General features: G+C 42.8%; 1 protein-coding gene across 2 annotated transcripts in view; it reads right to left on the bottom strand.

The window, feature by feature from the left end:
* CERS3 (ceramide synthase 3) overlaps positions 1–27,053 on the bottom strand; it is a 54,546-nt gene that overhangs the window by 9,052 nt on the left and 18,441 nt on the right. The window contains exons 1-10 of one of the 2 annotated variants that reach the window (XM_071441236.1): positions 25,935–26,642; positions 19,436–19,618; positions 17,873–17,990; positions 15,845–15,963; positions 12,310–12,367; positions 11,404–11,454; positions 10,433–10,525; positions 10,101–10,229; positions 8,450–8,556; positions 6,997–7,153 (exon numbers count right to left, since the gene is read on the bottom strand). In XM_071441236.1, coding sequence (XP_071297337.1) covers positions 6,997–7,153; positions 8,450–8,556; positions 10,101–10,229; positions 10,433–10,525; positions 11,404–11,454; positions 12,310–12,367; positions 15,845–15,963; positions 17,873–17,990; positions 19,436–19,618; positions 25,935–25,969 — 1,050 coding nt within the window. In that variant the 5' untranslated portion in view covers positions 25,970–26,642. Of the gene's footprint in view, positions 1–6,996; positions 7,154–8,449; positions 8,557–10,100; positions 10,230–10,432; positions 10,526–11,403; positions 11,455–12,309; positions 12,368–15,844; positions 15,964–17,872; positions 17,991–19,435; positions 19,619–25,934; positions 26,643–27,053 lie in introns of those variants that run through there. The other variant, XM_071441237.1, reaches the window with a different exon arrangement.

Genomic DNA, 27,053 nt, shown 5'->3' with positions numbered 1-27,053 from the left:
AATGTTTTGAAACAACACAGCTGCTAAGGAGTATCCCTGCAGAAGCCTTGCAGCACTGTGGACTGAGACCACAACACACAGGTGTGTGACAGGCACTTCTGTCCAGCAGGGACATTTCTCTACATCCTCACAGACCATTCCACTCCTATTGTGATGCATCTAAACTTTATATCCTTACTTAAACATCACCTCATTTTCAGTGGCATACCTAACAAGTAATGTTTTTTTTCCTGTATTGATATTGCAATACATAAAATCCACCCAGTCCTTGTAACCACCCTGGCTGGGTATGGAACACTTTGAGTGGCACCCAGTGAACAAAGTTGATGCAGTTTCCTTACTGAGCCAAATATACAGAGATGGGGACCCCACTCTTCCTCCACTGGTTACAGAGGGGCCCTGGAAATGGTGGTAGGCACAGCCTGAGTTACACAGGACAAATCCCAGCCTGGAGCTGCTGCACACCCATCCCGGCCTGCTCAGAGTCCCATGTGCTTCCTGCTGAGGGGAACCTGCAGTGCCCTGTGTGCCTGATCAAAACTCACTGCAGTTGTGTTACAGAGGACAAACTGCTCCTTTAAAGGATTTCCTCCCTTCTTGCCATGTAATTATGATTTTGGAGCACTCCTAGGTCCTCCTAGGGAAACATTTTCTTTAAATACAAGACAGAACAATTTTCTCAATTGATATTATCCTATCATTAACTAGCTTTATTTCAATCTTTTTTAAAATCGATTCACCAGATTGCAGTTCAGTAACTCCCTCTGAAAATATAAGAATTATTCACCTCATAACACAGTCACAATTCAAATCTCTGCAGAATATATTAAAAGTAGTAAACGAAGGCATCAAAAATTCTGTAAAAGCTTAGGCTTCGCTCTGTGAATTGATTTTTGGCAATTGAAAAAATAAATACATATGCACAGTATTACACATATATAATTTTTATATAGGTGTATATATAAAACTAGCAAGAAATGGAACATTTTGTAAAGATCCTGCTAGAAAATTAAAAGATACAAGCAGTTAAAATGAGAAGCCAGAAAATCTGTCGGCAAATGTCCTTCTGTGAACAGCAAGGTAAAGCAATTAATTTTAGAGCAAAAACTTTACCAACATTTGTCTTTCCTCTGAATTAGGAACTTGCACATCAAAAGAACCATTTGGATGGGGGATTTACTAGAAGTGGAGCTGCCTTGTGCCAGGGAACACGCAGAGAGGGGTGGGGGTGCTTGTTTGGCCAGATCCATTGCTGGTGAAAACGGACACAATCCCATTGAGCCGTGCTCATTCCTACCAGCTGAGAGCCTGGCCCTGCATCAACCCTCGGGCATGGCCAGGCCAGGAAGCCTCGGGATTGCAGGGAGGCTTGGTTTGCTATTCTTAGAGGCACTGGTCATCTGCAGCTCCTACTGAAGTGGAGCTCAGCAGCTTTGGAAAGAGCAGGTTTTTATTGCAGCACATCAGAGCTGTTTATGGCTCGGCCAATGTGAGACAGGCAAAGGGAGCATCCACACCCCCAATTTGTTGGACTCTGGCCTGGGGACTGAGGCTGCTCCTGCACAGTCCTGTGTGTGCACAGCAGGGCTGTGGAAGGGTACTTTGCCCCAGTGCTCCCACCCCAGCATACCTTCACCACCCATCTATTACAATCAAATGCTCACAATTGATTTTATGTGGTTTCTCATTAGTTCATTCCTCCACAATCATCATAACAGCCTTTAACCCAGGTTTTTGAAGCTTTACCTGATTTTTATATAATGTTCAAGTGAAAAACATTGTGGAATTATGGGCATTCTAAGCAGAGTTTATGAAAAATAATTTTAAAAAAATCCAGCAAAGAACATTGCTGCTGTATTGAAACCCGAGAATTGTATTTTAGTGTGTGGAGTAACATACAATCCACTAAGCATATAGAACACACCTCCCTGGAAGTCACTGCTCAGCTGCTGACCCCGTTCAGAATCTGGAGTAAATGTAAAGATCTAAACAGAAATCTGCCTTTTAACTCCCAGTGCCAGGAAAACTGGCTGAGGCCCCAGAGACCAAAGAGTAATCTTAGATTGGCACAGTGGAGAAGAACTGGTGGCTTTTCCTCTTTCACAGGCTCTGTTGGGCTGCACTTTGACAATACCCATGTCTGGGGGGAGCCTTGACTCCAGGGCTCCTCTGCTCCTCTTGCCTACCACTGTAAATACCATCCAGCAAACCTCAAACTCTTCCATGCTCCTTCTGCCTGCCTCCCACCCTCCTCCCTTGGATCAGTTTGGCAGCATCAAGTGAGACATGCAGCCAGGCTTTGGGTTTAACCAGATTGCTGGAGCAGAATGGGAAATATGCAGATGAAAGAAAGTCATAACAGGAAGTAATTTCCCTTTACTAGGGCACGAGCCTCCACGCTGCTGACCTGGCTGGCTAACTCCCCTCTCCAGGCTATTAAACAGCTCATGTCCCCAGGGCAATCATTTCAACCAACTGGGAAGGCTCCCAGATTGACTGGTTTTCATGTCTAAGGGGGAAAGCTTTCATTTGGCCTGTTTTGCTCCCCCAGTAAGCCATCCTCATGAGAAAATCTGCTATAAATATTCATCTGTTGAGAACCAACAAATTCAACTTCTCCACAACCTGTTTTCCTCTAAAATGGAGAAAAAGCAGCCCCTGCTAATCTAGTTCAAACTGTCTCATGTTTGTGCCAGCCCTCCACTGAGAGAGCTCAAACTCCAAAGCAGAGCTGGTCCTTCCCAGGGAAGGGAACAACAAAATATCCAGGAAAAGCTTTTCCACAACTTCCCAGTTCCAGTCATGAAAATGTAACTCACTAGATTATCATTATTCTCTAGAATGTGTTGCTCCTTTTAAAACAGCCACTTGGAATTAAAGCAAGTGCACCTCTAGGTGTGTTTTACCAGCACCTCAACAACCACTGGGCAGCACAGGCCTGACAAAACACAAGAAAACAAAATCTTATGTGCCACTAGGTTAGGAAATAAACCCTGTCCTCTGTTTAACTCCTGTAGTATGGCAATTTTCTAAAGGAAATTACTTCTCACTGAATGTGCTAATTCTCATTAAATTTCAATTTGTTTGATGCCAGCAGATCAAGCATAAAAAAAGTAAGAGAAAAAATGCTGCAGTAGAAAAATGATGGCTGGGAACAGCAGAAGTATCATAACAAGCACTTCACAGCTCTGATTTCAACCCAAAATAGTATTTTCTTATCATTTTTAGTTTCCCCTACTCTGTTTTTAGTAATTCTTTGAACACTAACTCTCACTGTTGCCTTGGGAATTTGGGCCAAATAAGGACTGAGCAAACCATGGACAAGGATACGCCCAAGCAGTCTTTAAAAAGCTTACCAAGCACAAAATGCCAAAGGAATATTGACCACAGACAGGTTTTTAAAGAGTGACAGGCCCAAAATGCTGATCTACAGCAGTGCAGGGTCTTTTCTGCTTCAGGAAGAGGGAAGAACCACACTGAATCCAAGGAAACTGCTGCTGCTGACTCCCAAATAACAGCAGCCATTAGTGAGCAGCTCACTGCTTTCCCTGAAGGTGGTCTGATGGTGGCAAAACAATTACAAGAGCAGGAAAACCTATTCCTGGACACATTACAGTCTGTTAGAAACCTGCCATTACCCTCCACTGATGGACTTTGCATCAGCCCTGAAGTATCTGAGACATGTGGACATCATGCCCATTTCCTACAACTTACACATTTTTCAAGATTTAAAGCACCATGGTCTCAAAACCTTAACTCAGTGTGTAATGGGTTTAACATATATTTTACATCTTAATTTGCCATAATAATGTGGCTATAAGCTGCTGTCATTCACTCCCTTTTTCTGACCTTGGAAATAAAATGTTTAATCTCCACGGGATTTTCCTGGCGAGATGTTTTAAATCAGTGCATATGTACATACTTCTCTATATGCTTTTTCAATTTTCCTAAAATATTCTCATATGTGCAGACATGATGACTAGACATGTTTCAGTGGTGCTTGAAACTTGATACAAGTGGGTAATTTAACCATGTAATTGAACAATATTACAGAAACACAAGGAGTTTCCTAGCAACAAAAGGCCTTGGACATCAAGATGGCAGCCAGCAGCTAACATTGCAATTGCCTGACCTAACTTGAAAAGAAATTACACTGAAGAATGTCCTCCTTCCTCCCAAAGCAGAACTGGTACATGGCTACAGGTCTGACCTCGAAGGGCTTTGCTTACAGGCCTTACTCATACACAAGGTCACAAATGTCACATGAGAAAGGACATTTAGGGAACATTTCTATTTTCCAGAGGGAAGAATAATGGTTTTGAAAAAAATTCTGAACCCTCAAGTTTACCCCTATGGAAAATTAGAAGCTTCCTAATGTGAAGTAGCTGATTACAGCTGAGCTTGTGGATGGAGAACTCCCTGTTTTTAGGGCATTTCCAGGGCACCAAGGGAAAGGTGGCACAAGTCCCCTGAGCCTGGAAGCCACCAGTCCCTGGGCCAGAGTTCCACGGCTGGGGAAACAGGACACAGAGGGATGGCAGAAGATCATCTGCCTTCTTTCCTTTTCCCTCATTTTCAGCCATCTCTCACTGCAGTATTTGGGAGGAGGAAAACCACAAGATTTTCAGTGCAAGCTCTTTTTTTGCTGAAGCAAGTCAGTTGCTGAGCAGCTGTCCCAGAGGGCTGAGGGCAAGTGTCCCCTCTGCCAGTGCAGGGGGAGGTGACAGCTGAGATGAAGAGCTTCTGACCAGCCACTCTCAATAAAAACCTTCTCCTCATGGGCAACAGGAAAGCATGGAAGAAGCAACCAACTCTCAAGGGTGCAGTGACCCCAAAACTCCAGGACTGAGGCACAAGAGGGCACTGGAAAACTTCCTCACACCCTTCTATGCTCAGAGCTTCCTTCAGTTAAACAACAGAAGCCTCTATTCCCAGTTACACCATGACTTCATTTTTCCATCTGAAGTAGCTAACTGTTACATCAAGAAAAATATCAAAAATTGCTAAGTTTTCATTCAGAAAACAGCTAGTCTTGGGCAGAGAAACAAACCCCTACTAACACCAGAATGATGGTCTACTGGTATTTCCCTAAAATAGCAGCAGCTATTTGTGTGCAGCCTGTCTGTAACAAAGATGTTGGTATAAAAACCCTCCTTGCCAACACCATTCTTTTCAACGTTGCCTTTCCAGCTCTGGAGGCACTGGCTGCTTTCACAGCCAAGTTTGCCACTGCTATGGAAAACAGGCTGCACATGCAAGCCAGCTGAAGTCATCCAGACTGAAAAGGGCCCAGGCTGCTGCTGCTACCACTGTAAAAATGTTATTTGGAAACCATCTTCTCAGAGAGCTGTATAAGGAATCAAATCCGTGGTAGGGATGCAGGCTTGGTGCTTTCCCATTTTTTAGCAGTGACGAACACAGCAAAGCTCTTATCTCAAAATAAAACATTTCTGCCCCTTACAAAGGCACATAAAGCAGGCAGGGCAGAGTGGCCTTATATAGCTGGCCTGGCAATGTCCTGCTCACCACTGCATCTGAGCACCTTCTGGCACTGTGCCATCAGAACCCCAGCCAGTGTGGATGGAGAGCTCTGCCCAGCCTTCCTCTTCCTCAGCTGGGAGGCAGAGGGATGTCTCTCCATTCTGAAGAGGGGTTGTGCACAGGGAACAAGAACAGCACAGAGACAAGGCCAAAATCACAAAGGAAAAAAAGAAGTAAAGCACTTTACACCTGGGTCAGAAATAATGTAGTAATTGGTCAAACAGAGGTATATGACACATAAGAAATACAAGATTCTCAGTGTCTAAGGGCACACAGAAGATTGTTTTAGAGGCAGAGCAACATAAACCATTTCCTCCACAGATTTGTCCCTCCTGTGCTGCTGTTTGCTGTCTTACAGGGGCTGAGTTTGTAACGTCAAGGGCAGATGTTGGGTCTCCCTACGATACCCAGCTGTGTGTTTGTGTAAGAGTCGATGGAATCCAAAAATCCAATAATTACAAGATGGTTCCTGTTAGCACTCAAACAACAATTAAATGCAGGGAGAAAGGAATATTTCTATTTCCTAAAGATGCTTCACAGCATAAACTGCTTCAGATAAAAGGACAGTCAGTTTAATTAAGTTTTTGTTTCTTGAGCCTCAGAAAAAATACCATTTTTCAACAGCACAACTTAAATTTCATCTTAACTAGAAAAATATACCTGTCAATACTTGTGCCAAATCTTAGAGACATTCTCCAGAGTCCTTCCCTTAAATGCTTTTTGATAAATATTTTATCTACTCTGCACTCCACTGCACATTTCATGGCACGAGACCTTGTGAAAATGTCACTACTTCAGGCAATCAAACAAGACATAAATGGCAGTTTTATCCAGAGTTTTTTCCCATGTGAGTTTTCTCTACAAGGTAAAAGCAGATTAGGCAGACCAGACTTGCACTGTTCCTCTGCTCCAGCTGAATATGACAGTATTTCATTGAGTCATAATATAATACCAGATATGCTTCATTTGGTTTTTGTGATCCCAAGCCAGTGCTCAAGTTTAGATGACCTCAGATTTAGGCAAATCTGAAGAAATTTAAATCCTGCAGAAAAATTGTAGTCAAATTGTAGTATCTCATCACTCACTCACTTCTTTTTTGGTAAGTTCCTACAAAGCCCAGTGACCAAAGAATGCTTTTACTCAGAACACAGAAATTCCTGAGGAGTTCTGGACCATCTTATGGCTTCAGGTTCTGGGACTCATTTACTATTGGTACAAAACATCAAATACAGGCAAAAAAACCCTGTTCTAGCTGAAGTCTGTCTTCCAACCAAGACACTGGGTGTGACAATGAGAGGTGCAAAGCACATTTGAACATCTCCATGCTCTGTAGATCCCTATCAGAAATTATGACTTGAAAGCTCAGGAAAATCATAAAATTCCAAGTAAATCTATTGGAGGCATTGGCATCTGTTTGATATTTCACATATCTTTCTGAAGAAACAAATTTCTTACCTTTAGGAAAACGAACCTTTTCAAAATCTTGAAAATTAAGTAACCCCAATATAAATGCAAGCCTTGGAGGGTTAATAGCATCCCATTGAATAAAAAATATGCTATGACAGGAGTGGTGGAGTAGTAGGTAGGCTGATATAGGGTGGCACGAAGAATCCTAAAAAATAAAGATCATTGTTAAGGTGCAAGATCTCTTCCTTATGCTATTTACACTTATTTCTAATCTCATATTCCAAGCTGATTAATATTAAAAAGCTCTGCAAAGATGGTAGATCAATTAACAAGCCCTGCCTTAACTAGATTATGCATCTCTGTTGAAATACAGACTTCAGAAGATGAGAAATTTGAGTCTGGCATGGAAGTACTCTAAGTGAGGTTAGAAAAAGTCCCTGTTTTTCAGATCTCCATCTCTGTGTGGTCTAGATACTGTGCAACTCAGAGCTTGCCTATGCCTTTTTTAGTGCAAATTCTCTCTAATCTGAAATCCACACTTGAGAGAAAATCCTAGAGGCTTTGCAACAGGGCTTTTTGTTAATTAACATATGTTTTGTCCATCTTCAGACTTCACTACTTCTATATTATTTGGGGCTCTTTGAGTCCCTTTAATCTCCTCGTGTTTCGCTTCCAAGCTCAAGAACTGAAGAACAAGAAACTCAGTGAAGCAAAATGATTGCAGATCACTTGTACAGTTAATTAAAAAAACAACAATAAAGTAAAAGACATCAGCATTTCTGAAAGAAAATACTACAGGAAATTAAAGCCTTATGTTGATCAATGTTCAGAACTATTAATTTAACCAGCTTGAGTCTCTAAGGGTTTGTCCATGTGCAGGGAGGGGCAAATTAGAGCTGTGAATGTGAAACACATTAAACACTTTTTAAAAGATAAACATGTTAAGCACCCATGTGGATACTCCAAAGCAGATTAAATCATAGCACTCCAAAGGCATGCAAGTATTTAGCAAGTTAAGATTTATTTGTGCTGACTTCATAAATTAATTGGTTCACCTAAACTTCTCTTGAGTGCTCCTCATGCAAGCGAGGTGAGGCACTACCCAAGAACTGGGTAGCAGAAAGAAGGCTCTAAAAAATTAACTACAGTCATGTACTCTGACTTTGCAGCTACAGCAGAAAGGGTGGAATGAATGGGAAAAGGATTTCTCTTAGTTAAGGAGCTCAGTCCCCTTGAAAATGCAGGGGCTTAAAGCATTTAACTACTATTTACAAAACAAGTTACATAACGCATACAAGCTTTTATTTAGGTTAAAGAGGCTCATTTAAAATTATTTTTACATAATAATTTTTAAAGAAAATGGCAGTTTTTGTCCATTTTCTCAGTAGCAGAACATTCAAGTCCAGTCCATTCCTTTCCTTTTTCCATGACAACAAACACTAAACTTTCAGGGGGAGTGGGAATGAAGTAAAAGCCTGAGACTGGATTAAATCTTGCTTACCAGAAGGGGAACAGGATCATCCTGGTGATGAAGAATGCAATAGAGAAGATGATGAACAGTATGTTGCAAGTTTTCTCCCAGCGAGCATAATTAAACATTTTGGCTGCCTGCAGTGGATAAAAATCCCCAAACATATTATAAATATTCTCTGAAATAAATTCTGTGTTTTCATAAATAAAGACTCGTCTTCCACCTAAGCAGGAAGAGTATTTCTTCCCAGTTTGACATGTAAGGCAATCATTTTACTGATACCTAATAAAGCACCATCAGACCAGATTCTCTGTTTATATTTCTTTTTTTATCTTGAAGGAAAGGACTCTGCATCAAAGGCCTAAAGAACAGCACTCAGACCAGAATATAAAGTGTCATGGAAACACAAAGTGCTCTTTAGAACAGAGAATTCCTCATTTTTCCACCAGATTCCAAACAGACTGAATTCCAAGAGAAGCTGCTGCTACCCCTGCACATTCAGGAGATCCCTGAAATGCAGGTGTTCTGGGACATGCCTGTTACTGACCCCCCTCAGGGCCTGATTCAGCTCCTGTCTTCTCCTTTTTGAGAGCAGGAGATCTCAGTGCTGGTCTCTATCACACTAATAAAGGTTGTAAGTGCTGCTTCTCCCCTAAATGAACTGTCCAGCTCCCCCTGCTCCATTAGGAACCACCCTGGGCAAAGTTTTCAAGTAGGAGCAAAGCTGCAGGTGCCAAGCCTAGGTTTTAAACAGCAGCTTGATTAACTTGTCTTCTCCTCCTCCTTTTGAGTGGCAGGGCTGGATTAAATTGTTCTGGTACTCAACTCCAGTTTCCATCCAAGTGCTGTCCTACCAGTTGTCAACTCAACTCTTTGTAAGGCCACAGAGTTAATTGGACCTAGGAGCAATTTAGGATTAAAAGTAAACCAGCAAGAAAACCTGCTTAATCTGGACCAATCCCAAGTGCACAACCCCACAATTAGTTGTTCTGATACACTAAGATAGAGTATCAGGAACAGAAATGGACAGTGGCACACAACAGCCCACAAGGGCTGCTTACACTGGCACTGCCACCAAAAGAGGTGATGAAACTGTGCCCTCAAACCTGGTGTTACAAACTCAGGGTAATTCTAGTGAAGAAACACTGTGTGTGTCTTCCAAAAAGCCCAGAGCTCTGATCACAGTGATCTGTGCAGAGTAGGACACTTCTTAAACACTGCCACTGATATTTATTAGTGCAGGGAAGGGACTTTCCGTTCAGTCCAGGAGAAGAAACTTGTCTTCTGCCAGAAAATGCCTGATACAGGTTGGACTTGATGTCAGAGGTTTTGTCCAGCCTCAGTGATTCTGTGATGCTGTGGACAACCTGGTCTAATTTTATCAGTGAAACAAGAGTAACCCAGGGAGGCAGCTTTATTTCCTGTTCTGAGGAAATTATCTTCTGCTCCTTTCTCTAATGGATTCTGTAATAAAGTATCAGCTTAAATTATCTAGAAGATCTTTTTTATCTTACAAGTTACAAATCTGCAAAGCTGCGTCCCTGTGGGGACAGGAAGGGATCATATGAAACTCGTGGCAGAAAGATTAAAATGTCATTGACACCAAAATCAAAAAAACTCGGGACACAGGAAAAAAAAAATAAAAAAAAAAAAATTCCAAGCAGCTGGACAGCAGGGTTACCTCGAGCCAGAAATCCGCAGTGTCGTGCACGAACATTACCAGAGTTCCAAGCCGCACGTAATTGCCGCACCAAGAGCCGCTCATCAGCCCGATGGCTGCCAGGTGATGAACAACGTGAGCCATGAAATCCTGGGAGGGACAGAAGGAAATCCAGGTGGATCCCAGCCCCTGGGGGTCCCCCCCGGCCCCTGGGGCTCGGGGCGCGGCGCGGGGCTCCCGGGCTGTGCGGGCTGATGCTGCCCTCCCGTGGCTGCGCCCAGCTCCAGGCGCTGCTGCTCCCTGCGAGCGCCCTTGCCCCGCTCCCCGAGCCACCCGCGGGCACAAGCACTTGCCTTCCGTTTGATGTCAATCCCAAGGGTAAATATCAGAGACCAGTAAAAGCCGATCTCGGCCATGTAGTACCAGTACTGGGATGGCAGCAAGGTCTGTGATGAGGAAAAACACAGTTAACTCTGAGAATAGGAAAAAGTAAATGTCAAGTGAGATTACTTCTTTTTTCCTTTCCTGACTTCTGCTCCTCTGGTGACTCTTGCTTAAAAAATTAAGCTAAATTAAATTCCTGTCCTGGGCTTCATTAAGAAGGATGTTCTGAGAGCCAAGTATGTTAACCTTTGCTCAGCCCAAACTCTCAATTCCCACAGTTCCTCCCCCACCTCTGGATTTTAGCATGCTTTTTCTCCATGTTTCTGTCACAGAACTACATGCAGAATCCTTCTGCATTTAATTACAAACAACTGCAAATAAACCCCTCGGTTTTGGTGAACAATTAACATAATAAACTGAAATGTCAATTATTTATGCTAAAATCCTACGGATCTGCCCAGGGGAGGGCAGAGCTTGGCTGCTGCCTTGGGTCAGTACATTTCCCAGGTGTGTAGCAGGAGCTGGGAAATCTCAGCTGGAGGCAGGATCATTTGTATTCTTGGCCCCTGTTTGGGACAGGAATAAGAAGGCAGTGGGATGGGGCAGAGTTATTATTTCAATAAGAGTGCCTTGAAGCACCATGGGGCCTGGAGCAGTGCAGGGGTTCTGCACCCAGTCTGGGAGCACTGATAACATCTCCAGTGAGTAACTGGTATCCTGGGCTGGGGGGGGGGGAGGATGGAGGGGGAAGTTGTAGCTCAGGCAGATCCCAGGGAAGTCCCGCAGCAGTCGGCAGCACTTCCCGAAAAGGGCAGGATTTGGTGCCACACCTCTGTAGGTGGTGCCCGTGTGGAGGGAAAAGGCTGCTGTAGATTATCCCTTCCAATGGGGAAATACCTGGAATGCCTGGAGGCCACTGGCCCGGTGCCAAAAAGCTCACCTGAAACGGATAACCAACCCACGTCTGCCATATGTCGTAAAACCAGGGTTTCTGGGGAAGACACCTCAGTCAGACACTGCTCAGCTCAGCAACAATTATCACCTTAACTCAAAATCTTCACTACTTAAAATCTCTCTAAGTGGAGCAGGCTAAGAAGCTGTAATCTTGATAACTGTTCTCCACCAATTTCTAAAGGGAACTTACAGCTCAGATTTATTATATTGTTCCCAGCTTTTTGGCTTCTTTTCAGGACACCTGAAACGTTCCAGTTCACAATTTCATCATCCAAAGCAGTGGGTGTGTGTTTTATTACTGCAATTACTCAAGATATGTTGCCACAGTGATTAGATTTGCTGTGTTTACCAGTCACACAGAGCAGTGGATGAGGATGAGAAGCAGTGTATGGGGACAAGGGCCAGATGAGCAGAGACACGCCGGGATCTGTTCCGCTGCCTGGGGAAGCGCTAATGACACCCCAGGCAGGGCTCACCGAGGTACAAGCACCAATCTCTGTTATTCCCAACTTCTGACTCAGCAGCAACACCTCAGTAAATAGCTGTGACCACCAAAAGTGCTGCCAAAAAAAGTTTATGGTGTCCTCTGAGGAAAACATGGCCATGTGATGCATTTGTAGGTGTTAACAAGGCATGTTGTAAAACCATCTGCGTGACTTCTTCAAGGTTCCTTAAAAATACTGATTACTCATAAATTCCTTTGTCATAGAAGGTCTAAAGTTTAACTTAAAAATTAAATCTCAGTGCATATTGCAGCCCATCATCCAGATTACATACAGTAAAGATCTGATCCCACTGAGCTATTGAATTCACAGTCTTTCAACGCGATTCCAGAAAATCTAGAAATTATTTTGTTTAAATACAGTATCAATCTTTCAAAAAGTTAACTTACATCGTACAGAAATATAAATCCAACAATGGAGGATGTCAGATAGAATGAAAATCGCCAGCTGCAAAATTGAAATGAAAAAACAGGAACAAACCATTATATTTTGTAAATATATTGTCTTGAGCCCCAGTTACTATGGATCATTGTATATCACAGACAATCTTCACATAAATGTGGCCTCACACTCAATGTTAAGGATAGACACATATTAACTGTATTTGAATTATTAATACTTAAATATTTAAGGTTTGATTCACTGCTAAATAAGGAAATTCTTTTGCATTATCATGATACAGATATTTTAATTGTCATGATAGCAGTAATTTTCCAGCCAGGCTTGAACTGATCAAGGAAATAACCACACAAAGTGTAATAAATCCCCTAAAAATTAATGTTTGAGAACATAAACCTTTTCCTGGGTTCATTCACTTCATCCCTCCCAACACCAATTGCTGACAACAGGGGAGCCTTATGAATTATTAGAATCTATTGGGTTAGTTTACATCTTGCTACAAGGTCTCAATTAACTATAACCTCATCTTTGACTAGGTGTGCCAGAATTTAGCCTGATCTAAGCTTTTTGTAGATTAAATGGATATCCAGCAAGGCAGATAAACCTTCCAGCTTTGCACCATCAGCTTGCTAAGTCAGCAAAGGCAAAAAGCTCTTGAGCACCTCAGTGAACTGTGCTGCTGCTTCTGGGTGTCAGAGCAGGGTGCTGTCAGAGCCCTGATGATTCTGGAGCCTGTGTGGGAGGCATTGTCCCAAGCACTGGGTGTGGCTGCAGCCTCAGCCCAAGCATTCCAACTCCCACCTCTACAGGTGATGGAAAACTCCTTCCTTTCCACTCTTCCCCTGGGCAGGTCAAGCCAAGGCTGACCTTCCCCCTGAGCAGCTCTGCAAGTCCAGAAGGAAACAGTGCAGGACTTCTCATGAGAAGGAAGGTTGTGACACAGGGACAGGCACATGGCCCCAGAGCTGCTGAGAACTTCTTCTAGAAACAGAGGTATCCCAGAGGAGAGCAGCAAGCAGCTCCCAGACAACCCAAACCCACTGAAAAGGAGAAAGCACCACAAGAACACTGTACCAAGGGATTGAGAATTGTAGAAAATAAGATTGGGGTCTTTGGCAAGCTTTAATGATGTGCCAAATGAGAGAAGAGGAGGAGAACCTGTGTGGTAAAAGCAGCCCCTACTTTATGAGCCTCACATCCCCTGGAGGTTGATATTCCAGGAGAAAGAATGAGATTTTCAAAGGCTGAGACTGTTTTATGAGAAAAACAACAAAAATGAGGATGTGGAATGTTGGAGGTGAGACAAAATAAAGTGACTCACACCTGAGAAATAAGTCAGGAAAATAATTATAAAATTGCCACTTGATACACATGTGATAAACAACTGTTTTTCTTCTCAACTTTAAACTATCTTCCCTCAGATTTGAAAATAACACTACTCAACAAGCACTGCATGAACAGGAAAAGCACAGAGGTACATGGTGGAAATTGCAGAGTGGAACCCACAAGGAATACCTGGCTCAGAGTTAACCAAGAGATGCTGGAAAACACAACACTGGCATAGGACAGACTTCACACAGCAGCTGCTTCTGCCCTCATGCCTTCCATTCCAAACAAGGTGTGAGTGACCAGTGGATATGGCAGCACTGATTCTGTGTTGGCTGTAAGTGCAAGTGGGGTTTTCTAAATCAGATTCAAAGCACAGAGCACCCACAAGACTGTGCCATTTGTCCCCAGCCCTATTATATATTACATATTATATATTATATATATTGAATGCATTTGGCAATAAACAGCACTTCAGATGAGCTCATTCTGTGTGCAAGGCTGCCAGAGCACTGCCTCATTTTGCACTGAGCCCAGCTTCTTTATGAATTTGGTGAATAAAACCTGGAGTAAAACTCATCCAAATTCACCAAATTTCACTCAAGTGCCTCTTAAACTCTGATCCTGGCCACCAGAGAGAGCACTGAACAACAGCTATGCAAGAGGATTTTCTGGTTTAACTTCAGGAATCTTTTCTCTTGAAGTGAATGTAACAAAAAAGAACTTGGTAGGGGAAGTTAAAGGCTGGTAAATCTTACAAGGCAGAGAAGTTTCATGCAAAGGGCTTTCCAAACCCCAGAGTTGCTTAACTGGGAGCACTAATAGCATAAGTATGGTTTAGATCTGGCTCATCAGACTTTCCTTGTGATTCAGAAAAAAGATCCTGGAGATTGCAGGCTTTCAAAAAATTTCATAATGCTCATAACACTGACTATTAGAGTGAAATAACTCTGTTCCTCTTTTTTTTTTTGCCTAGAGAATTATATTCAATTAAATTCACTGACAAAGAGCAGAGCAAGGTTCACAAAATTGCACAAGAGAAACCTGTTTGCTTCACTCTCACTCAAGCTGCCAAGCAAGTTGGAATTTTGGTCTTTAGCTGTGTGTTACTAGAGACAGGCACGCATGGCAGACAGGTCTTAGCAATAGCAGGAAATCTTATTGCCACTTCTGAAACCAAATTAACTGATCCCCAAAACAACAGCAGACATAAACCATGGCAGGAGAGTTTACCCAGCTCAGACTTCAAAGAGACACACCTCTGTCTATCATCTGGATTTATGTCTGACAGAGGACACCACTAAATCATCATCACATTGATTAACACTGGAAATAATCTTGATAAAGTACTCAACTTTGAGCTCTGTGCTGTACTTTTAACCCTCATGCCTTAAGCTGATCTACAGTTACAGAGGTTCAATATTATAATCAGGTGAAGTTTTGCAAGTGTAATTATGCTAATGAAAAGCCAAATACACAGAGCGCTTGAAAGTGCTTTTCACTGGTACAGTTAATGTCAGTACCCAAAAGGGATGAGCTGTGCCCATTTGGGGATTTGCAATTTGTGTGAGATTTTAGATCACACTTAAAGTGTTTAGGTATGAGGAAGTTCTCACACATAAGTGAAAAATCATATGCAGGAGGTTTTGAAACTTCTTACATATTCATTACTGTCACTCAAAGCTGCTCACTGGCCCACTCTCAGCAGGGAGTTTGAGTTCCAGTTTCACACAGTATCCCATGATCAAGCTGTGGCACCTGTCCTTCAGTCTGGATGCCACAATTCCTGCTCTGGAACTAACTTTGGTACACATGACAGCATCCCAAAATGACAGCATGGGTACAAACTTACCCCAGGGTAAGCATTGTTGTTCCCCTATGATTACTGGCAGACAGGAAAATATTTTCCTATTCTCTGTCTGTTTTCATCTTACACTTTGTACAAGGAGCCTACAAATCCATTATTCTACAAAGAAGAAAACTAAAATATTTTAAGGTTTTTCTTTTTCCCAGGAGAAACAGCTAACCTCAACTTTTAACCATCATTTGGAGAAATGCTACTAAATAATTTCAATTTGTTTGTGCATTCAGAAAACAAAACCCTCATCAGGCAGACCCAGTCTTCTGGAAAGGGGGGACCTCAATTATTTTCTTCCAGAAGAGTACAGCAGTGATAACCAAAGGCATTTCTTTCCTTACAAAGCTTCCTGGAATTTCCGGAGCACAGTTGGGATCTCCAGGTTTCGCCGTCTCCTGAACCATTTCTCCACCAAATGGACGGTGCAGTTGCACTTCTTGGCAAGGCCTTTGATCTCTGACTGCAAGAAATGGAACAGTGTTAACAGGAGATGCACCCCAATGTCATTTTCATTTATTTTGTAGTTCACAGAGCAGCTTCCCACTGTTGCAAGGTCTTATTTAAAGATATTACCAATATTAAATATGCATGGGAGGGTATTTTTGAGTAATGCCCACAAAACCCTGGATTTTTATTTATGTAAATAATGCAAGCACGAAATGAACAGATTCACAAACTCTGCTATTGTCTTTCTGGTCACTCCTGAGAGTTTCAGAGATGCAACTTTTACTGTTAGATGTGAGCTTAGGATGCAGGGGGAAGTGCCATGATTGAACAGAGGTGGACATGGCACCTAATATCTTACCATAAATATTAAAATTTGTTTATTTATGAGTCTCAGAGATGAAAAGTGGCCTGGAATTAAAGTGAGCTGAGCTCTGTTCTCAAATCCAAAGCAAGTCAATCTATCCTCCTGAGCAAGGTGCAGAGTGCCCCCCTCCAACACCAGACCTAAACTGGGGGTGGAGCAGGGCCTAGCACTGCACGTGGCCACGGGGGTGCCACACCTGGGTGGCCAGACCAGCACAAGGCAGTGACACTCCTGCACTTTGGGGAGCTCAGTGCCCCACATGCAGCAGCCTGTGGGCTTCCTCCCTCTTCTCCATCCCCAAGTGCAGAAGTGTGGTTTGACCTCCCAGGGCTGCCTCAGGAGCAAGGAGAGTGTTTGGCTCAGCCCTGGGGAAGTTCCCTTCTCCCAAGGGAAGTATGCAAATAGTAGGTGGCAGCAGCTGCCTCCACCGAGGTGAGGCCAGTCCAGGGAGTCTCCTACCCTCAGGGAAACCTCTGGAATGTGAGAAAAGGCACCTGAGCTGCCAGGGAGGGCTGGAGTGCAAACAGCCACTGTGTCCAGCCCACCCTGCTGGCTCCCAGCTCTCCACTTGCCACACAGGAACAGCGACTCTGTTTCCATAGAGCAGAGCCCATACAGCTGCCAGCCAGCCTTTCCCAGGCACACTGGTCCCCAGGCTGGACACCTAAAGGAGGCAGCCTGAATATTTCCCATGCTCTGAGGAGTCTAAAAATGCTGTGCTTCCATTCAGAAATCAAATGTCCAGCTGTACTCAAGCAGAAGGAAGGAATGAAGCTGAGATGGGGATACTTGCCCAGAGAGAGAGGAGCTCATGTGTGAACACCCATGCATTTATTCCTGATGTTATCAGGCAAAAGACACAATAAAAGAATAGCAGAGTTAGGGATAGAATGCCAAGTTCCACTATCAATAATTATCAAAATCCCTCATTACTAGAAAGCACATATTTCTTTTCAAAACCAGTGTAGGAAAACTGCAATTGTTTGGGAACTGTAGTGAGGTAAGGGAACTTCCTGAGGCAGCACTCACAGCAAACTACCTGCCTTCCATAAAAAAGTCAATGGCCTCATTTTTGGAGGTGACAAGCATTGGCTAGCCTTTTTTCCTTGCTCAATTTTAAAAAGAAACAGCATGGTAATAGAAGGATTGCTTTTCTTTCTCACATAAGCCAGGATTAAGTATGCAGTAACATAACAGATCAAAAGGCTGCCATGCCAGCATTCCTGCAGTAAATACAATCCTGCTTTCCAGCAACAGACATCAGCTGAACCTTCTTCCAGGCAGAATGAGTTAAAGATGGAACACTAATCTTCACTGGAAATATTATTAACAATCTAACCTAGAACAGCATGCCAGAAAATTGAACATCTTAAATGTATTTTCTGTTTCGGATGCCATATACCCTTGTCAGCAGAACAGCAACAAAAACCCAAATAAATTAAGTCATCTGTCAATCAGCTGGAACTCATCCCATGATGTCATTGCTGAGAGCTGATTGAAACAGTAAGAGTGGGATTTTCCAAAAGTAAAACGAGTTTGGAGGAATGAGAATCCTTACTTGGGATGGTTGTCTTGAGCACTCCCGGAAATAACTCTCTAACACAGGATTAGGCTGTGGCTTCACACGTCTTACGTTCTTTATACCCAAGGCTTTTGCTAAAGGTATAGCAACATATCTGAAAAGACACAGCAGGAAAAGCTTTAGAAACACAACACAGTTACAAGACCTTGGCTGTTCTCATGCCAGGATGCAAAGAAAACAAATCGGATGCAATTTAATCCACCATAAAATGTGCACTGAGAAAAAGGTATCTCCCCTAGCTAATCCCAAGAGGCAACCACAATTTATCAGCTGTTATACCATAAAGAAGACCCAAGGAATGCAGTTTGTGGCCATGAAATGCTGTTAAACTCAAGGAAACATCCTGACTTTCGTGGCCATCAGAGGAGTGCTGGGGCTGAATGAAGGGAGACCAGATGCTGTCTCCACATGAGCTCAGGGACTGCTGCTGGGCAAGTTCCTCCAGTGGCAAAGTCACTTGGCACCTTCTTCACTGGGCCACCACCACAGATCAGTGCTGGATCCAGCCTGTGGCACACAGCCATTCCCTGGGACTGATGCATTCTCTTTCCCTCCCTTTTCCACCCCAAATCACTGCAGAGGGCTCCAAAGGTTTCACCTTCCTGCTTGGGCAGGGTGTTCAGGAACAGCCCCTCCCTCCTGCTGTATCAGCCATGGATTCCTCATTGCTCAGAGCAGTGGTCAGCTTTCCCCAGACTCACTGCAGCCAGATGTGTGGGCTAATTACCCTCAGCACTGCAGTGAGACACACTGGGAATGGTTATGAACATATGATCCAAATTACTTTTCATTTCCAGCATGAATGATCTTATCTGCTTCTGGTTTAAGTCTGTCCAACTTACGACATTCCAAATTTCCTCATTCTGTCCTGAAATAATTATAAAAACCTACTAATCACATTTTTTAGAGGAAAAAGAAAAGAAAGTAAAGCAAAAAAGGTATAAATAAATAAGTCAAAACACTGCAAATCTTAATATGATTGTAGCTTTCTTCTGTGGAGCCAACCTCTGCCTGTCCCCTAAGACTCCAGCTGCAGAAGCAATTCATTTTTGGTGCCAAAGAGAGGGGGGAAAAAAGCAACCATCTTTACTAGATCTGCATAAAATGTTCACATGAAACTTTGAGATCCCTCCAGCCTGCTTAGCTTGGCCAAAGAGAGACACCTGGGGTCTATCAACCTCACACGAACGTTCTGGTGCAGAACCAAATGAGAGGTTTGGTTGAGAGGACAAATCTCTCTGGCCTTCCACTGAAAGAAAAAAAGGAAACCCAGAAGGTTTAGAATGGAAAGGAGATAATCAGAAGTATCCAAATGCTGTTCTAGAAAAGCTGGATAGAAATATTTCCCTTCTGGATTGGACCACAGCCACACATACCTAATAATGAAAATATTTTCCCATTTTTCACCTGCTGTGTTATCTGTACTAGATCTTCCTAGTAAACCACCAACTAATAATCCTCCTTTATAAAACATAGCATTGATCCACAGATATCTCACTTTCAGCATTAATGAGGATTAATTGCATTTCAGTTTCTTACCTCTCACTGAAGAACCGGATGATCAGCAATACAAAAGCGTACGGGATTGTGGCGTACAACTGATGTGGTTTGGGAAACACAAGTCCCTCTCGGTCCACAAAATCTGCCCATGTGCAGTTGATGGGCATCCAGATATTCTCCCACCAGAACCAGCTGTTGAGTGTCTTTAGGATGTATGCCATGCTGAGTAAATAAAGAGAGAATTTCATTTATTCCTCACATATTAAAAAGAAAATGCATGAAAAAACCCATGTTGAGTTTTTTGTGTAAAGTCAGTAAAGTCAGTGTTCTCAGGGGAAAAAAAAATCATACAGGAAATTAAAAACCCTCTTGGTTTAGAGCAAAGAGGTAGGATTATAACCCAGCAGAAGATAAAATAATAAAGCTAAATTTTGATCTGCTATAAAGCAATAAGGGCCTTTGAAATCTGCACAGGGAGGTACCTGCTGCCTCCTTCCAGTCACTCACACTGCCCTGCTTAGCACCTGGTCAAATCTCCTGCAACATTCATGTATTATCTATCATATTCATACTAATGAGAGCTGATCTTCCTGGGGCTGCCTTTATAAATTAAATATAAGTGGGAGGAAGAGTGGAAAAGAGATGAGAAGGTCCAGGGAGTGCCTCAATTCCATAGTAAGGAGGACATTGCACTGATGAATTACTGCTGTCTAATATGCTAATGGAAATATACCCTGAATTTGCAAACACCTGTGCACAGGAACAAAAGGGGAAAAAATACAGTGCATAGCAAGCTTTTTCTGGGAATTGTGGGAAATTATATGATTTAACTGTGACCAAAACCTAGATCAGGAACAAATGTCTAAAATAAGTTCTGGAAGGAAAAAAATTCACTTTGACTAAAGCATTTAATTCTTGTAAAAGCCTCCTTTTTAACTTTTGCAGTCTTTATTATATATTTGGCAATTGCTGTTCTCTCTTATTTATTTGTAAGGCCTTTACAGTACAAACATGTTATATATCCTATAAAAATATCCTAACGTTGAAGAAAAACAGAAGTTACTAGAGTATTTTCCATAAGGCTGAAACACAATTTTTCCATGATTTCTAGGAATAGTAAACTTGAATTACTTTTACCACGCTAAAATTTTCTGTAAACCAGGGAAAACATGAGGAAATAACTGATATCATTGAAACATAGCCTTGATGAGGAAATAGTTGAGCTGGGAGGATGATTTCTACCAAATCTTTATCTTATCAGAAGATCTCCCAGCAATATCTCTGTATAGGATCATGAGTTGAGATCAAACCATGCCAAGGTCAGGCAGCACTTCAGCCCTTTCCCTGCTCTTCCAGGGAACACAGGGTTTTAGTTGTGCCTGCAGCAGGCTCAGGACATCACACCTAGAGCATCCCAGACCTGGACACAGCTTTAATTAACACCGGAGCCCACGTCAATTAACAGCCAAACAACCATTGCTGGTCCACAGTGGGCTGTTTGCACTAAGCTTGGAGCAGGTCTGTGGACACAGGGACCTGCACCCCTCAAACAGAGCTGGTTAACAGCACTGCAGATCCATGGGCTGGCCCAGCACAGTAGTCAGAATTGAACTATTAATAACCCAGTCATTTAATCTTTTTAAATGCAGGAAGGGGACAGTAAAAACCTCCTGAATGACTCGTGTGTGTGTATAAGTAAATGCAAAAATAAAGGAGAGAGAAATCACAATTGTTCCTGAGAGACTTTATATGCCAAGTTCCAGCCTAGAGCAATGTTTTACTGCTGAATTATAAACTCCTGGAAGTGGGGATTTATGCTGGGGCTGCTAACAGACCCTAAACAGCAGCTTGCAGGCGCCACCCTAATGAAGCAGGGCTTTGAAACATGACATTTTGGGTCAGACAGAAAGGCTTGCAGACAATAGAAGACCAAGGGAAAGCCTTGTTACACAGTTCTGCTTCCTAATCTATCTATATTTTTTAGCTAGACTGTGCACTGCAAGCTATCCCAAACTGTAATGAAAAGGGGCCAGTCTGTTATGGCACAGTGAAAGGAGCACTCACAGTTGCCTTGTGGTGAGATGGGCTGGGCTGAACATGCACCCAAAATATTGAAACCTTAGAAAAGCCCAGTAGTGCATATCTTCTTATTGGATTCCTGGGATCTCTCTAATTGATGGTTTTCTTCCACACATGGATGCCTCACCATATGATTTCCTCTTAAACCAGTTAATATAGCACTATTAAACTAAGCTCATAAGTACATGCCTAATCTTAAAACATTAGGGAATTCTGGGATTTGAGGTCTGATCCAGAGTTCACATATTTCAGGGGAAATCTTTCCTCACAATCACTAAACAGATTCATCAAAAGGTGGATTCTCTGAAACTCTTCCTTCTGTAATCCCTGTATTTGTACCAGGACTGGCCCCTGGGGCTTCGACCATCCCTGAGGAACACTGCCCAAGTGATTCTGACAAAACCAATGATGAGATTCCAAATCTGTCTGCAGCTTATTCTTAAGTTCCATAACCCTTAAACTGGATGTGTTCACTGCAGAAAATCAGGCCATGCCCTGGGAAACCTTGAAGGTTTCCATCTTCCTAACAGCAGCAGTGAAATAGCTGGGCTGCTTTCCTGCCTCCCTTCAGCTCTCATCACCAGGTTCCTGGAGCACCTGGAGATGAGGAATTCCTTAAAAACATCAACCTGAGCAGGAGCAAGGGGACAGCTGTGGCCACCAGCCCCAGTGCTGGGATCAGGCTGAAGATGCTGGATTTCAGAAGTAAATGGTTTTTCACTTGCATAAACTGTCACGAGTTCTCTCCCCTGCAAACGCTGCTTTCAAAGAATGGGCAGCAAATGCAAAGGCCAAGCTTGGCCTGACTTGGGACCAGCTCTAACTAAAAACTTAAAATCCTACCCAGCCTAAACCTCCTATTGCTGAGTGCTGAGCTCAGAGCTTCTCCTCACAGCCTGTGGCAGCACCAAGCAAGCAGGAGTGAGAAATGCAGCAGTGAGTGACTCATTCTGCCCAGCCTAGGGTGAAAAACCTCTGCCTCTTCCCATAGAGCAGCACTGCCAGGAGCACTTCCCTTGAAAAAACTGGAATCCTTGCTCTGGAAGGGGCTAAAAGCCAGTCAAAAATAAAGATATTTTTAAAAACTCAAGTTCCTCTGCATCTCAGGGATTAAATACTCCCAGTAAAGAAATCAAATCACCTCCCTGTTATGGAAGGATCACCTCTGTAGCTTAATCTAGTTTTAATGGGCTAGTGCAAAACAGGAAAATCAGGAATGATTACTTCAGGAACTGCATCCTTTATAATTAAAGGAAAGCCCACACAGTTGGCAGGTACCAATGTGAAGTTTCTTTCAAAGTGCTGTTTCTTGGATCCTGAATATATTCAATAAAAAAGCCCTCATATTTTTAATGATATTAAGAAGAAGAAAAAAAAAGGGGGCAAATCTGGGGTTGACAAAAGCTGGGTGGCTGCATTTTGCAAAACAAATTCAGGAGCTGCTTCAAAGTGGAATTTCTGGCTGCCGCAGTCTGAGGAATTAATAAAAAGAAACTGAGCCAAAGCTTTGATTGTATTGTCTGTACAAAAGCTCTTGAAAACTGCATTTCCAAAGCCAGGACTAAGAGAAGGAGATATCCAGGTTTGCAGGATGTATTAGGAGGATTTCCTATCCTTATTTACTGAATAAATTGCAAAACCCAATGGATCAACAACACAAACATGCAAGTGAATGTGACCTTAATTCTCCTAAGCATCCCCTTAGTCTCCTCAGTGAGGCTCCAGAGGTAACAGGGACAGACTGAAATCAGCAAAAAGCAGGAAGAACGTAATTCTCCTATTCCCCTCATAATTTGGCAGAACTGGCAAAGCTGGTGCAGTGACTGTTGGGAAAAATCAAGCCTCAGATATCAAAACAGATAGCAAAGCTGTTCCAGGCTGTTCATCCTCAACGTGAAATAAAAGTGGTTTAAAAGAGCAAATAAAGATCAGATCCACCATACCACAGGCTTTGGTTTTGCTTAAGACTCAGCAATATTTCCAGGAGTTAACACACAAGTTTCAGCTGCAGATCTGTGTTCTACTACAAACAGACTGGTCTTTTTTCTTTTTGACAATGTGTGAAGAATCCCAACTGCATCCAGCAGCATGAAACAGCTGAACAGAGATGGGTCCTGCACACTGACCTGTGCTTTGTGGAGCAAGGCACTGAAGGCAGGATGTTGGATTGATGCTGCCACCTCTTTGCATCCTGTCTTACCTTGTTTGTGCCAGTGGGAAAACAGGATTCCAGCTGAATTCTGCACAGCCTGAGGCAGGGCTGGCTGACACCTCTCCCAGCCCACACAGCAGCAGGGGCAGCACAGAATAGAGGATCTGCTGGACTCAGTTTCTTACAATGAAACCCCAAAATACTGAATTCAAACAGCTGAATTAAGATTGCTGTGAGACCTTTAACTTCACATTTACTCCCTGGCTTGTACAAATCTCAACTGTAAACACTTTAAGTGCCTCATTACAGGGCAGTTGCAGCATTTTACTTTTTACTGTTCTTTCACATTACCTTGTAACTTGGGTACTATATTGAGCAGGCAAAAATAGCACTTTGAATAAATCTCAATTAAGGAGGCAAGTGAATTTTTATTTTTCCCTGTTCTCTGGAAGGAAAACAAAACCTCAAAAAAAGTGAACCTGACTTCTTTGAAATAATTCATTTTCTGGGTGAAAGTCACCATGCTCTCTCTACTTAAAGGTAAATCATTTTTGAGCAGCTAAAATGGTTTTAGGTGATTGCAGGCTGCTGAGGAAAGTGAAATACAGTTCTCTTACTGTACAGTTACAGTGCAAACTATGTCCACTTTTAAGCTTTAAAAATCTATAAGATGAACAGAGTGGAATAAAGAGCCGTGAAATAACTCAAGTAACTGCAGTAATTTTGAGATAAAAAGTAGTTGCTGGGAAAAAACCTAACCCTATCCAAGCTAGAGGTTCTTGATAGATGATTAATTCACAAAAAGTTTGAACAATCCTAAAGGAACAACTCTTGTTGCTTTGAGAACTTAGTAATACTTATCAGATTGTAAAGAAAAATCTTTTAAATTATGAGGCTTTTCTTCAAATTTTTACTACTGGGGAAAGATGCAAAAAAGATTTTTTTTTTTTTTTGCAGCTTACCAAAGCTTTGTTTGAAATACAAACTTGAAGTCTGACTTAAAATGCTAAGCTACATAATGGAGATCTTACCAGAGTTGTGCCACTTATTTCAGGTGAGAGTTGAGGGCAGGGAAGAATTGAGCAGAACAGGAGACACAAAGGTCAGGACAAGCAGTGGGAGCACAGAGCATGTGGAGGCAGCAGAATAGAGAGAACCAGAGATGAGACCTGAGGGTGGAGAAGCTCTTGGCTTTTCCACCCTCAGTGAATGACTCAAGGTTTTAAATTAGCCTTTGGAAGGCAGGGAAGGCACAGGATCGGTGCCCTTGCACTCTGGAGAACTCTGTTTGCCAGAGAACCTTCAGCCATGGTGTGCACCAGGGGCTCCCACTTGGCCATCTGTGATCCCCAGAGCACCCTGGGGCAGCAGCTGAGCCAAGGCTGCTGTGCATCCCCGTTCCTGGGCTTCCAGCTCCCCCTGGATATCCCTCCTGAGCAGCTCATCCTGCCCAGACATTCCCCACCCACCAAGACACCTGGAGGAGGAGCCAGAACCCAACTGGTCTTTCATTATTTCAGCCGTTTTGCCGTCCTTTTCATGTCCTAACAAATGCAAGGGAAATTTTCAGCCACAGCACAGCCTCTTCATCAGCAGTGGCAGCCAGCTGAAGGGCTGAGCTAGGAAGGTATGAAAAATAGACATACATTGCAACAATGTGATTGGGGTTCTTCCATCTGAATGTTGGGGCATTACTATGAAATAACCCTCTCTAGCAGCTTGTTCAGGTGTGTTATTTATAGCACAAGCTTCTTCAGAGCTTCAAAAGAGAAGTTTTACCAAAAAAAACCCACCAAACCTCTGTTAAACTGAATTTCTTAAAGGATTTTTTTTCTTAGCATTTTACATAAAAATTTAGAAGTAGCTTTTTCAAGCTACTCAAAATCAAGGGGTTTTTTCTCTTATATAATCACACCAATATCCTTAGTTAGTATTTATTCCTGTTAAGAAAATTTCCTCCCAGTTCAGAAAGAAGTGCTGTTACAAGCACTTAACAGGATAATGTACAAGAAGTAGAAAGGGAAGCTACTACTGTAACCTGGATTGTCTTTTTAATTTTTTCCTTCACTAGGAAGCAGTTCTCATAGGTTGGAATACTTAGTGGCAAAGTATAAAATCTCATTAATGTCATTCCACTCTTTATCTGAGGACTACTCATGGGAGTTACTCTACTCTTCCCTTATTAAACAACGTTAGAGACCAAGCACATGCTGACAATTCAGAACACAGGGTGATGTGAGGAGAGGGGGAAAAACTCCAACAAAATGTACCAGGCCAGGAAAAAAGGGCAGAAAAAGGAACTCTTACCTTTCTGATGTTGCAGTCAGAGACCATAAACACATTAGCAGGGAAGAGGCATCACACTCACTACTCTGACCGAGGTAAACACGCCCTATCTCCAGAACCCTTTCAAATTCTTCTGAGACCCACCCAGCAAAGCTGCACTTCAAGATTTCTGACTGAAGGCAATCCTGATGTCATCCACATCACCCCGTGAAACTCGGCAGCAGCAGCAGTGCCACTGCCTTCCCTGCTCCTTTCAACACAGCAGATGAAGAAATGTTTGAAGTCACGTGGCCTCCGTTGCACGATGAGAATTGGTCTGGCTGGAAATTGCTCCACGCACACGGGAGGATGCTGAGCCTGCTGAGGGTGCAGAAAAGGGAGCACCAAAAACATCACTTCACCCTGACAGCTTTTAGATGAAGTGTGGGGTTTTGAATAAAGTTAGAGAAAGGTTTCTGCTCCTATTGAGCACTCTCAGCAGTACTTCCAGCCTCAATCAACTGAATGTTCTACAACAAGTGTTCCAGTTCCTCAGAAGATCAAAAATGGAATTTCTGAAATTCCTAAAGCAGAAGAAAGCACACACTGAGCGTGTGTTTGGTTAGAGATACCATAGAAACATGGCAGTTTTACTTAACCTATCTGACTGTTTAATTTCTTTTTTAATTCCATGACTAAGGAATCAAGCTGAAAGTCATTCCTCAGCAGCTCTCCCCAGTTTCAAATAACAACAGCCTTCAGAAGTATTGGCATTACTTTGCATTCTGGTGGACACATTAATGTGGAGAAGAGAAGCTCACAGAGAAGCCAGGAGCAAAGAACCTTTTATTAGCCTTTTCTTCCTGCTTGCAGTCAGCAAACAGCAGCCCAGGAAATGGGACCAGACTTGCCAGAGTTGAGCCAAAGCTCCATCTCAGCCAGCCCTCTGTCAGAAGGAAGGCAGGAGCAGATGGCTGTGGGAGAGCACAAGAATGAAGAAACAGAATAGTAACTGGTAAGGCCCCCAGCCATCAGTGCTTTGGGGCTCCAAGAGTTCTCAAAGCACAGAAGGCATCTGTGGGAATAACAGTGGAGAGGCTCCCTCCTGCAGGCCTTCCTTCCCACAGCTCCTTTGGAGCATACTGAAACTTTCATCTGGAT

Source organism: Agelaius tricolor, unplaced genomic scaffold (assembly GCF_023055355.1).
Source record: "Agelaius tricolor isolate 1412-34295 unplaced genomic scaffold, bAgeTri1.0.p SCAF_16, whole genome shotgun sequence".
NCBI lineage: Eukaryota > Metazoa > Chordata > Aves > Passeriformes > Icteridae > Agelaius > Agelaius tricolor.
Note: the sequence above shows the minus strand (reverse complement) of the source record. Positions and strands in the feature narration are given on the sequence as shown.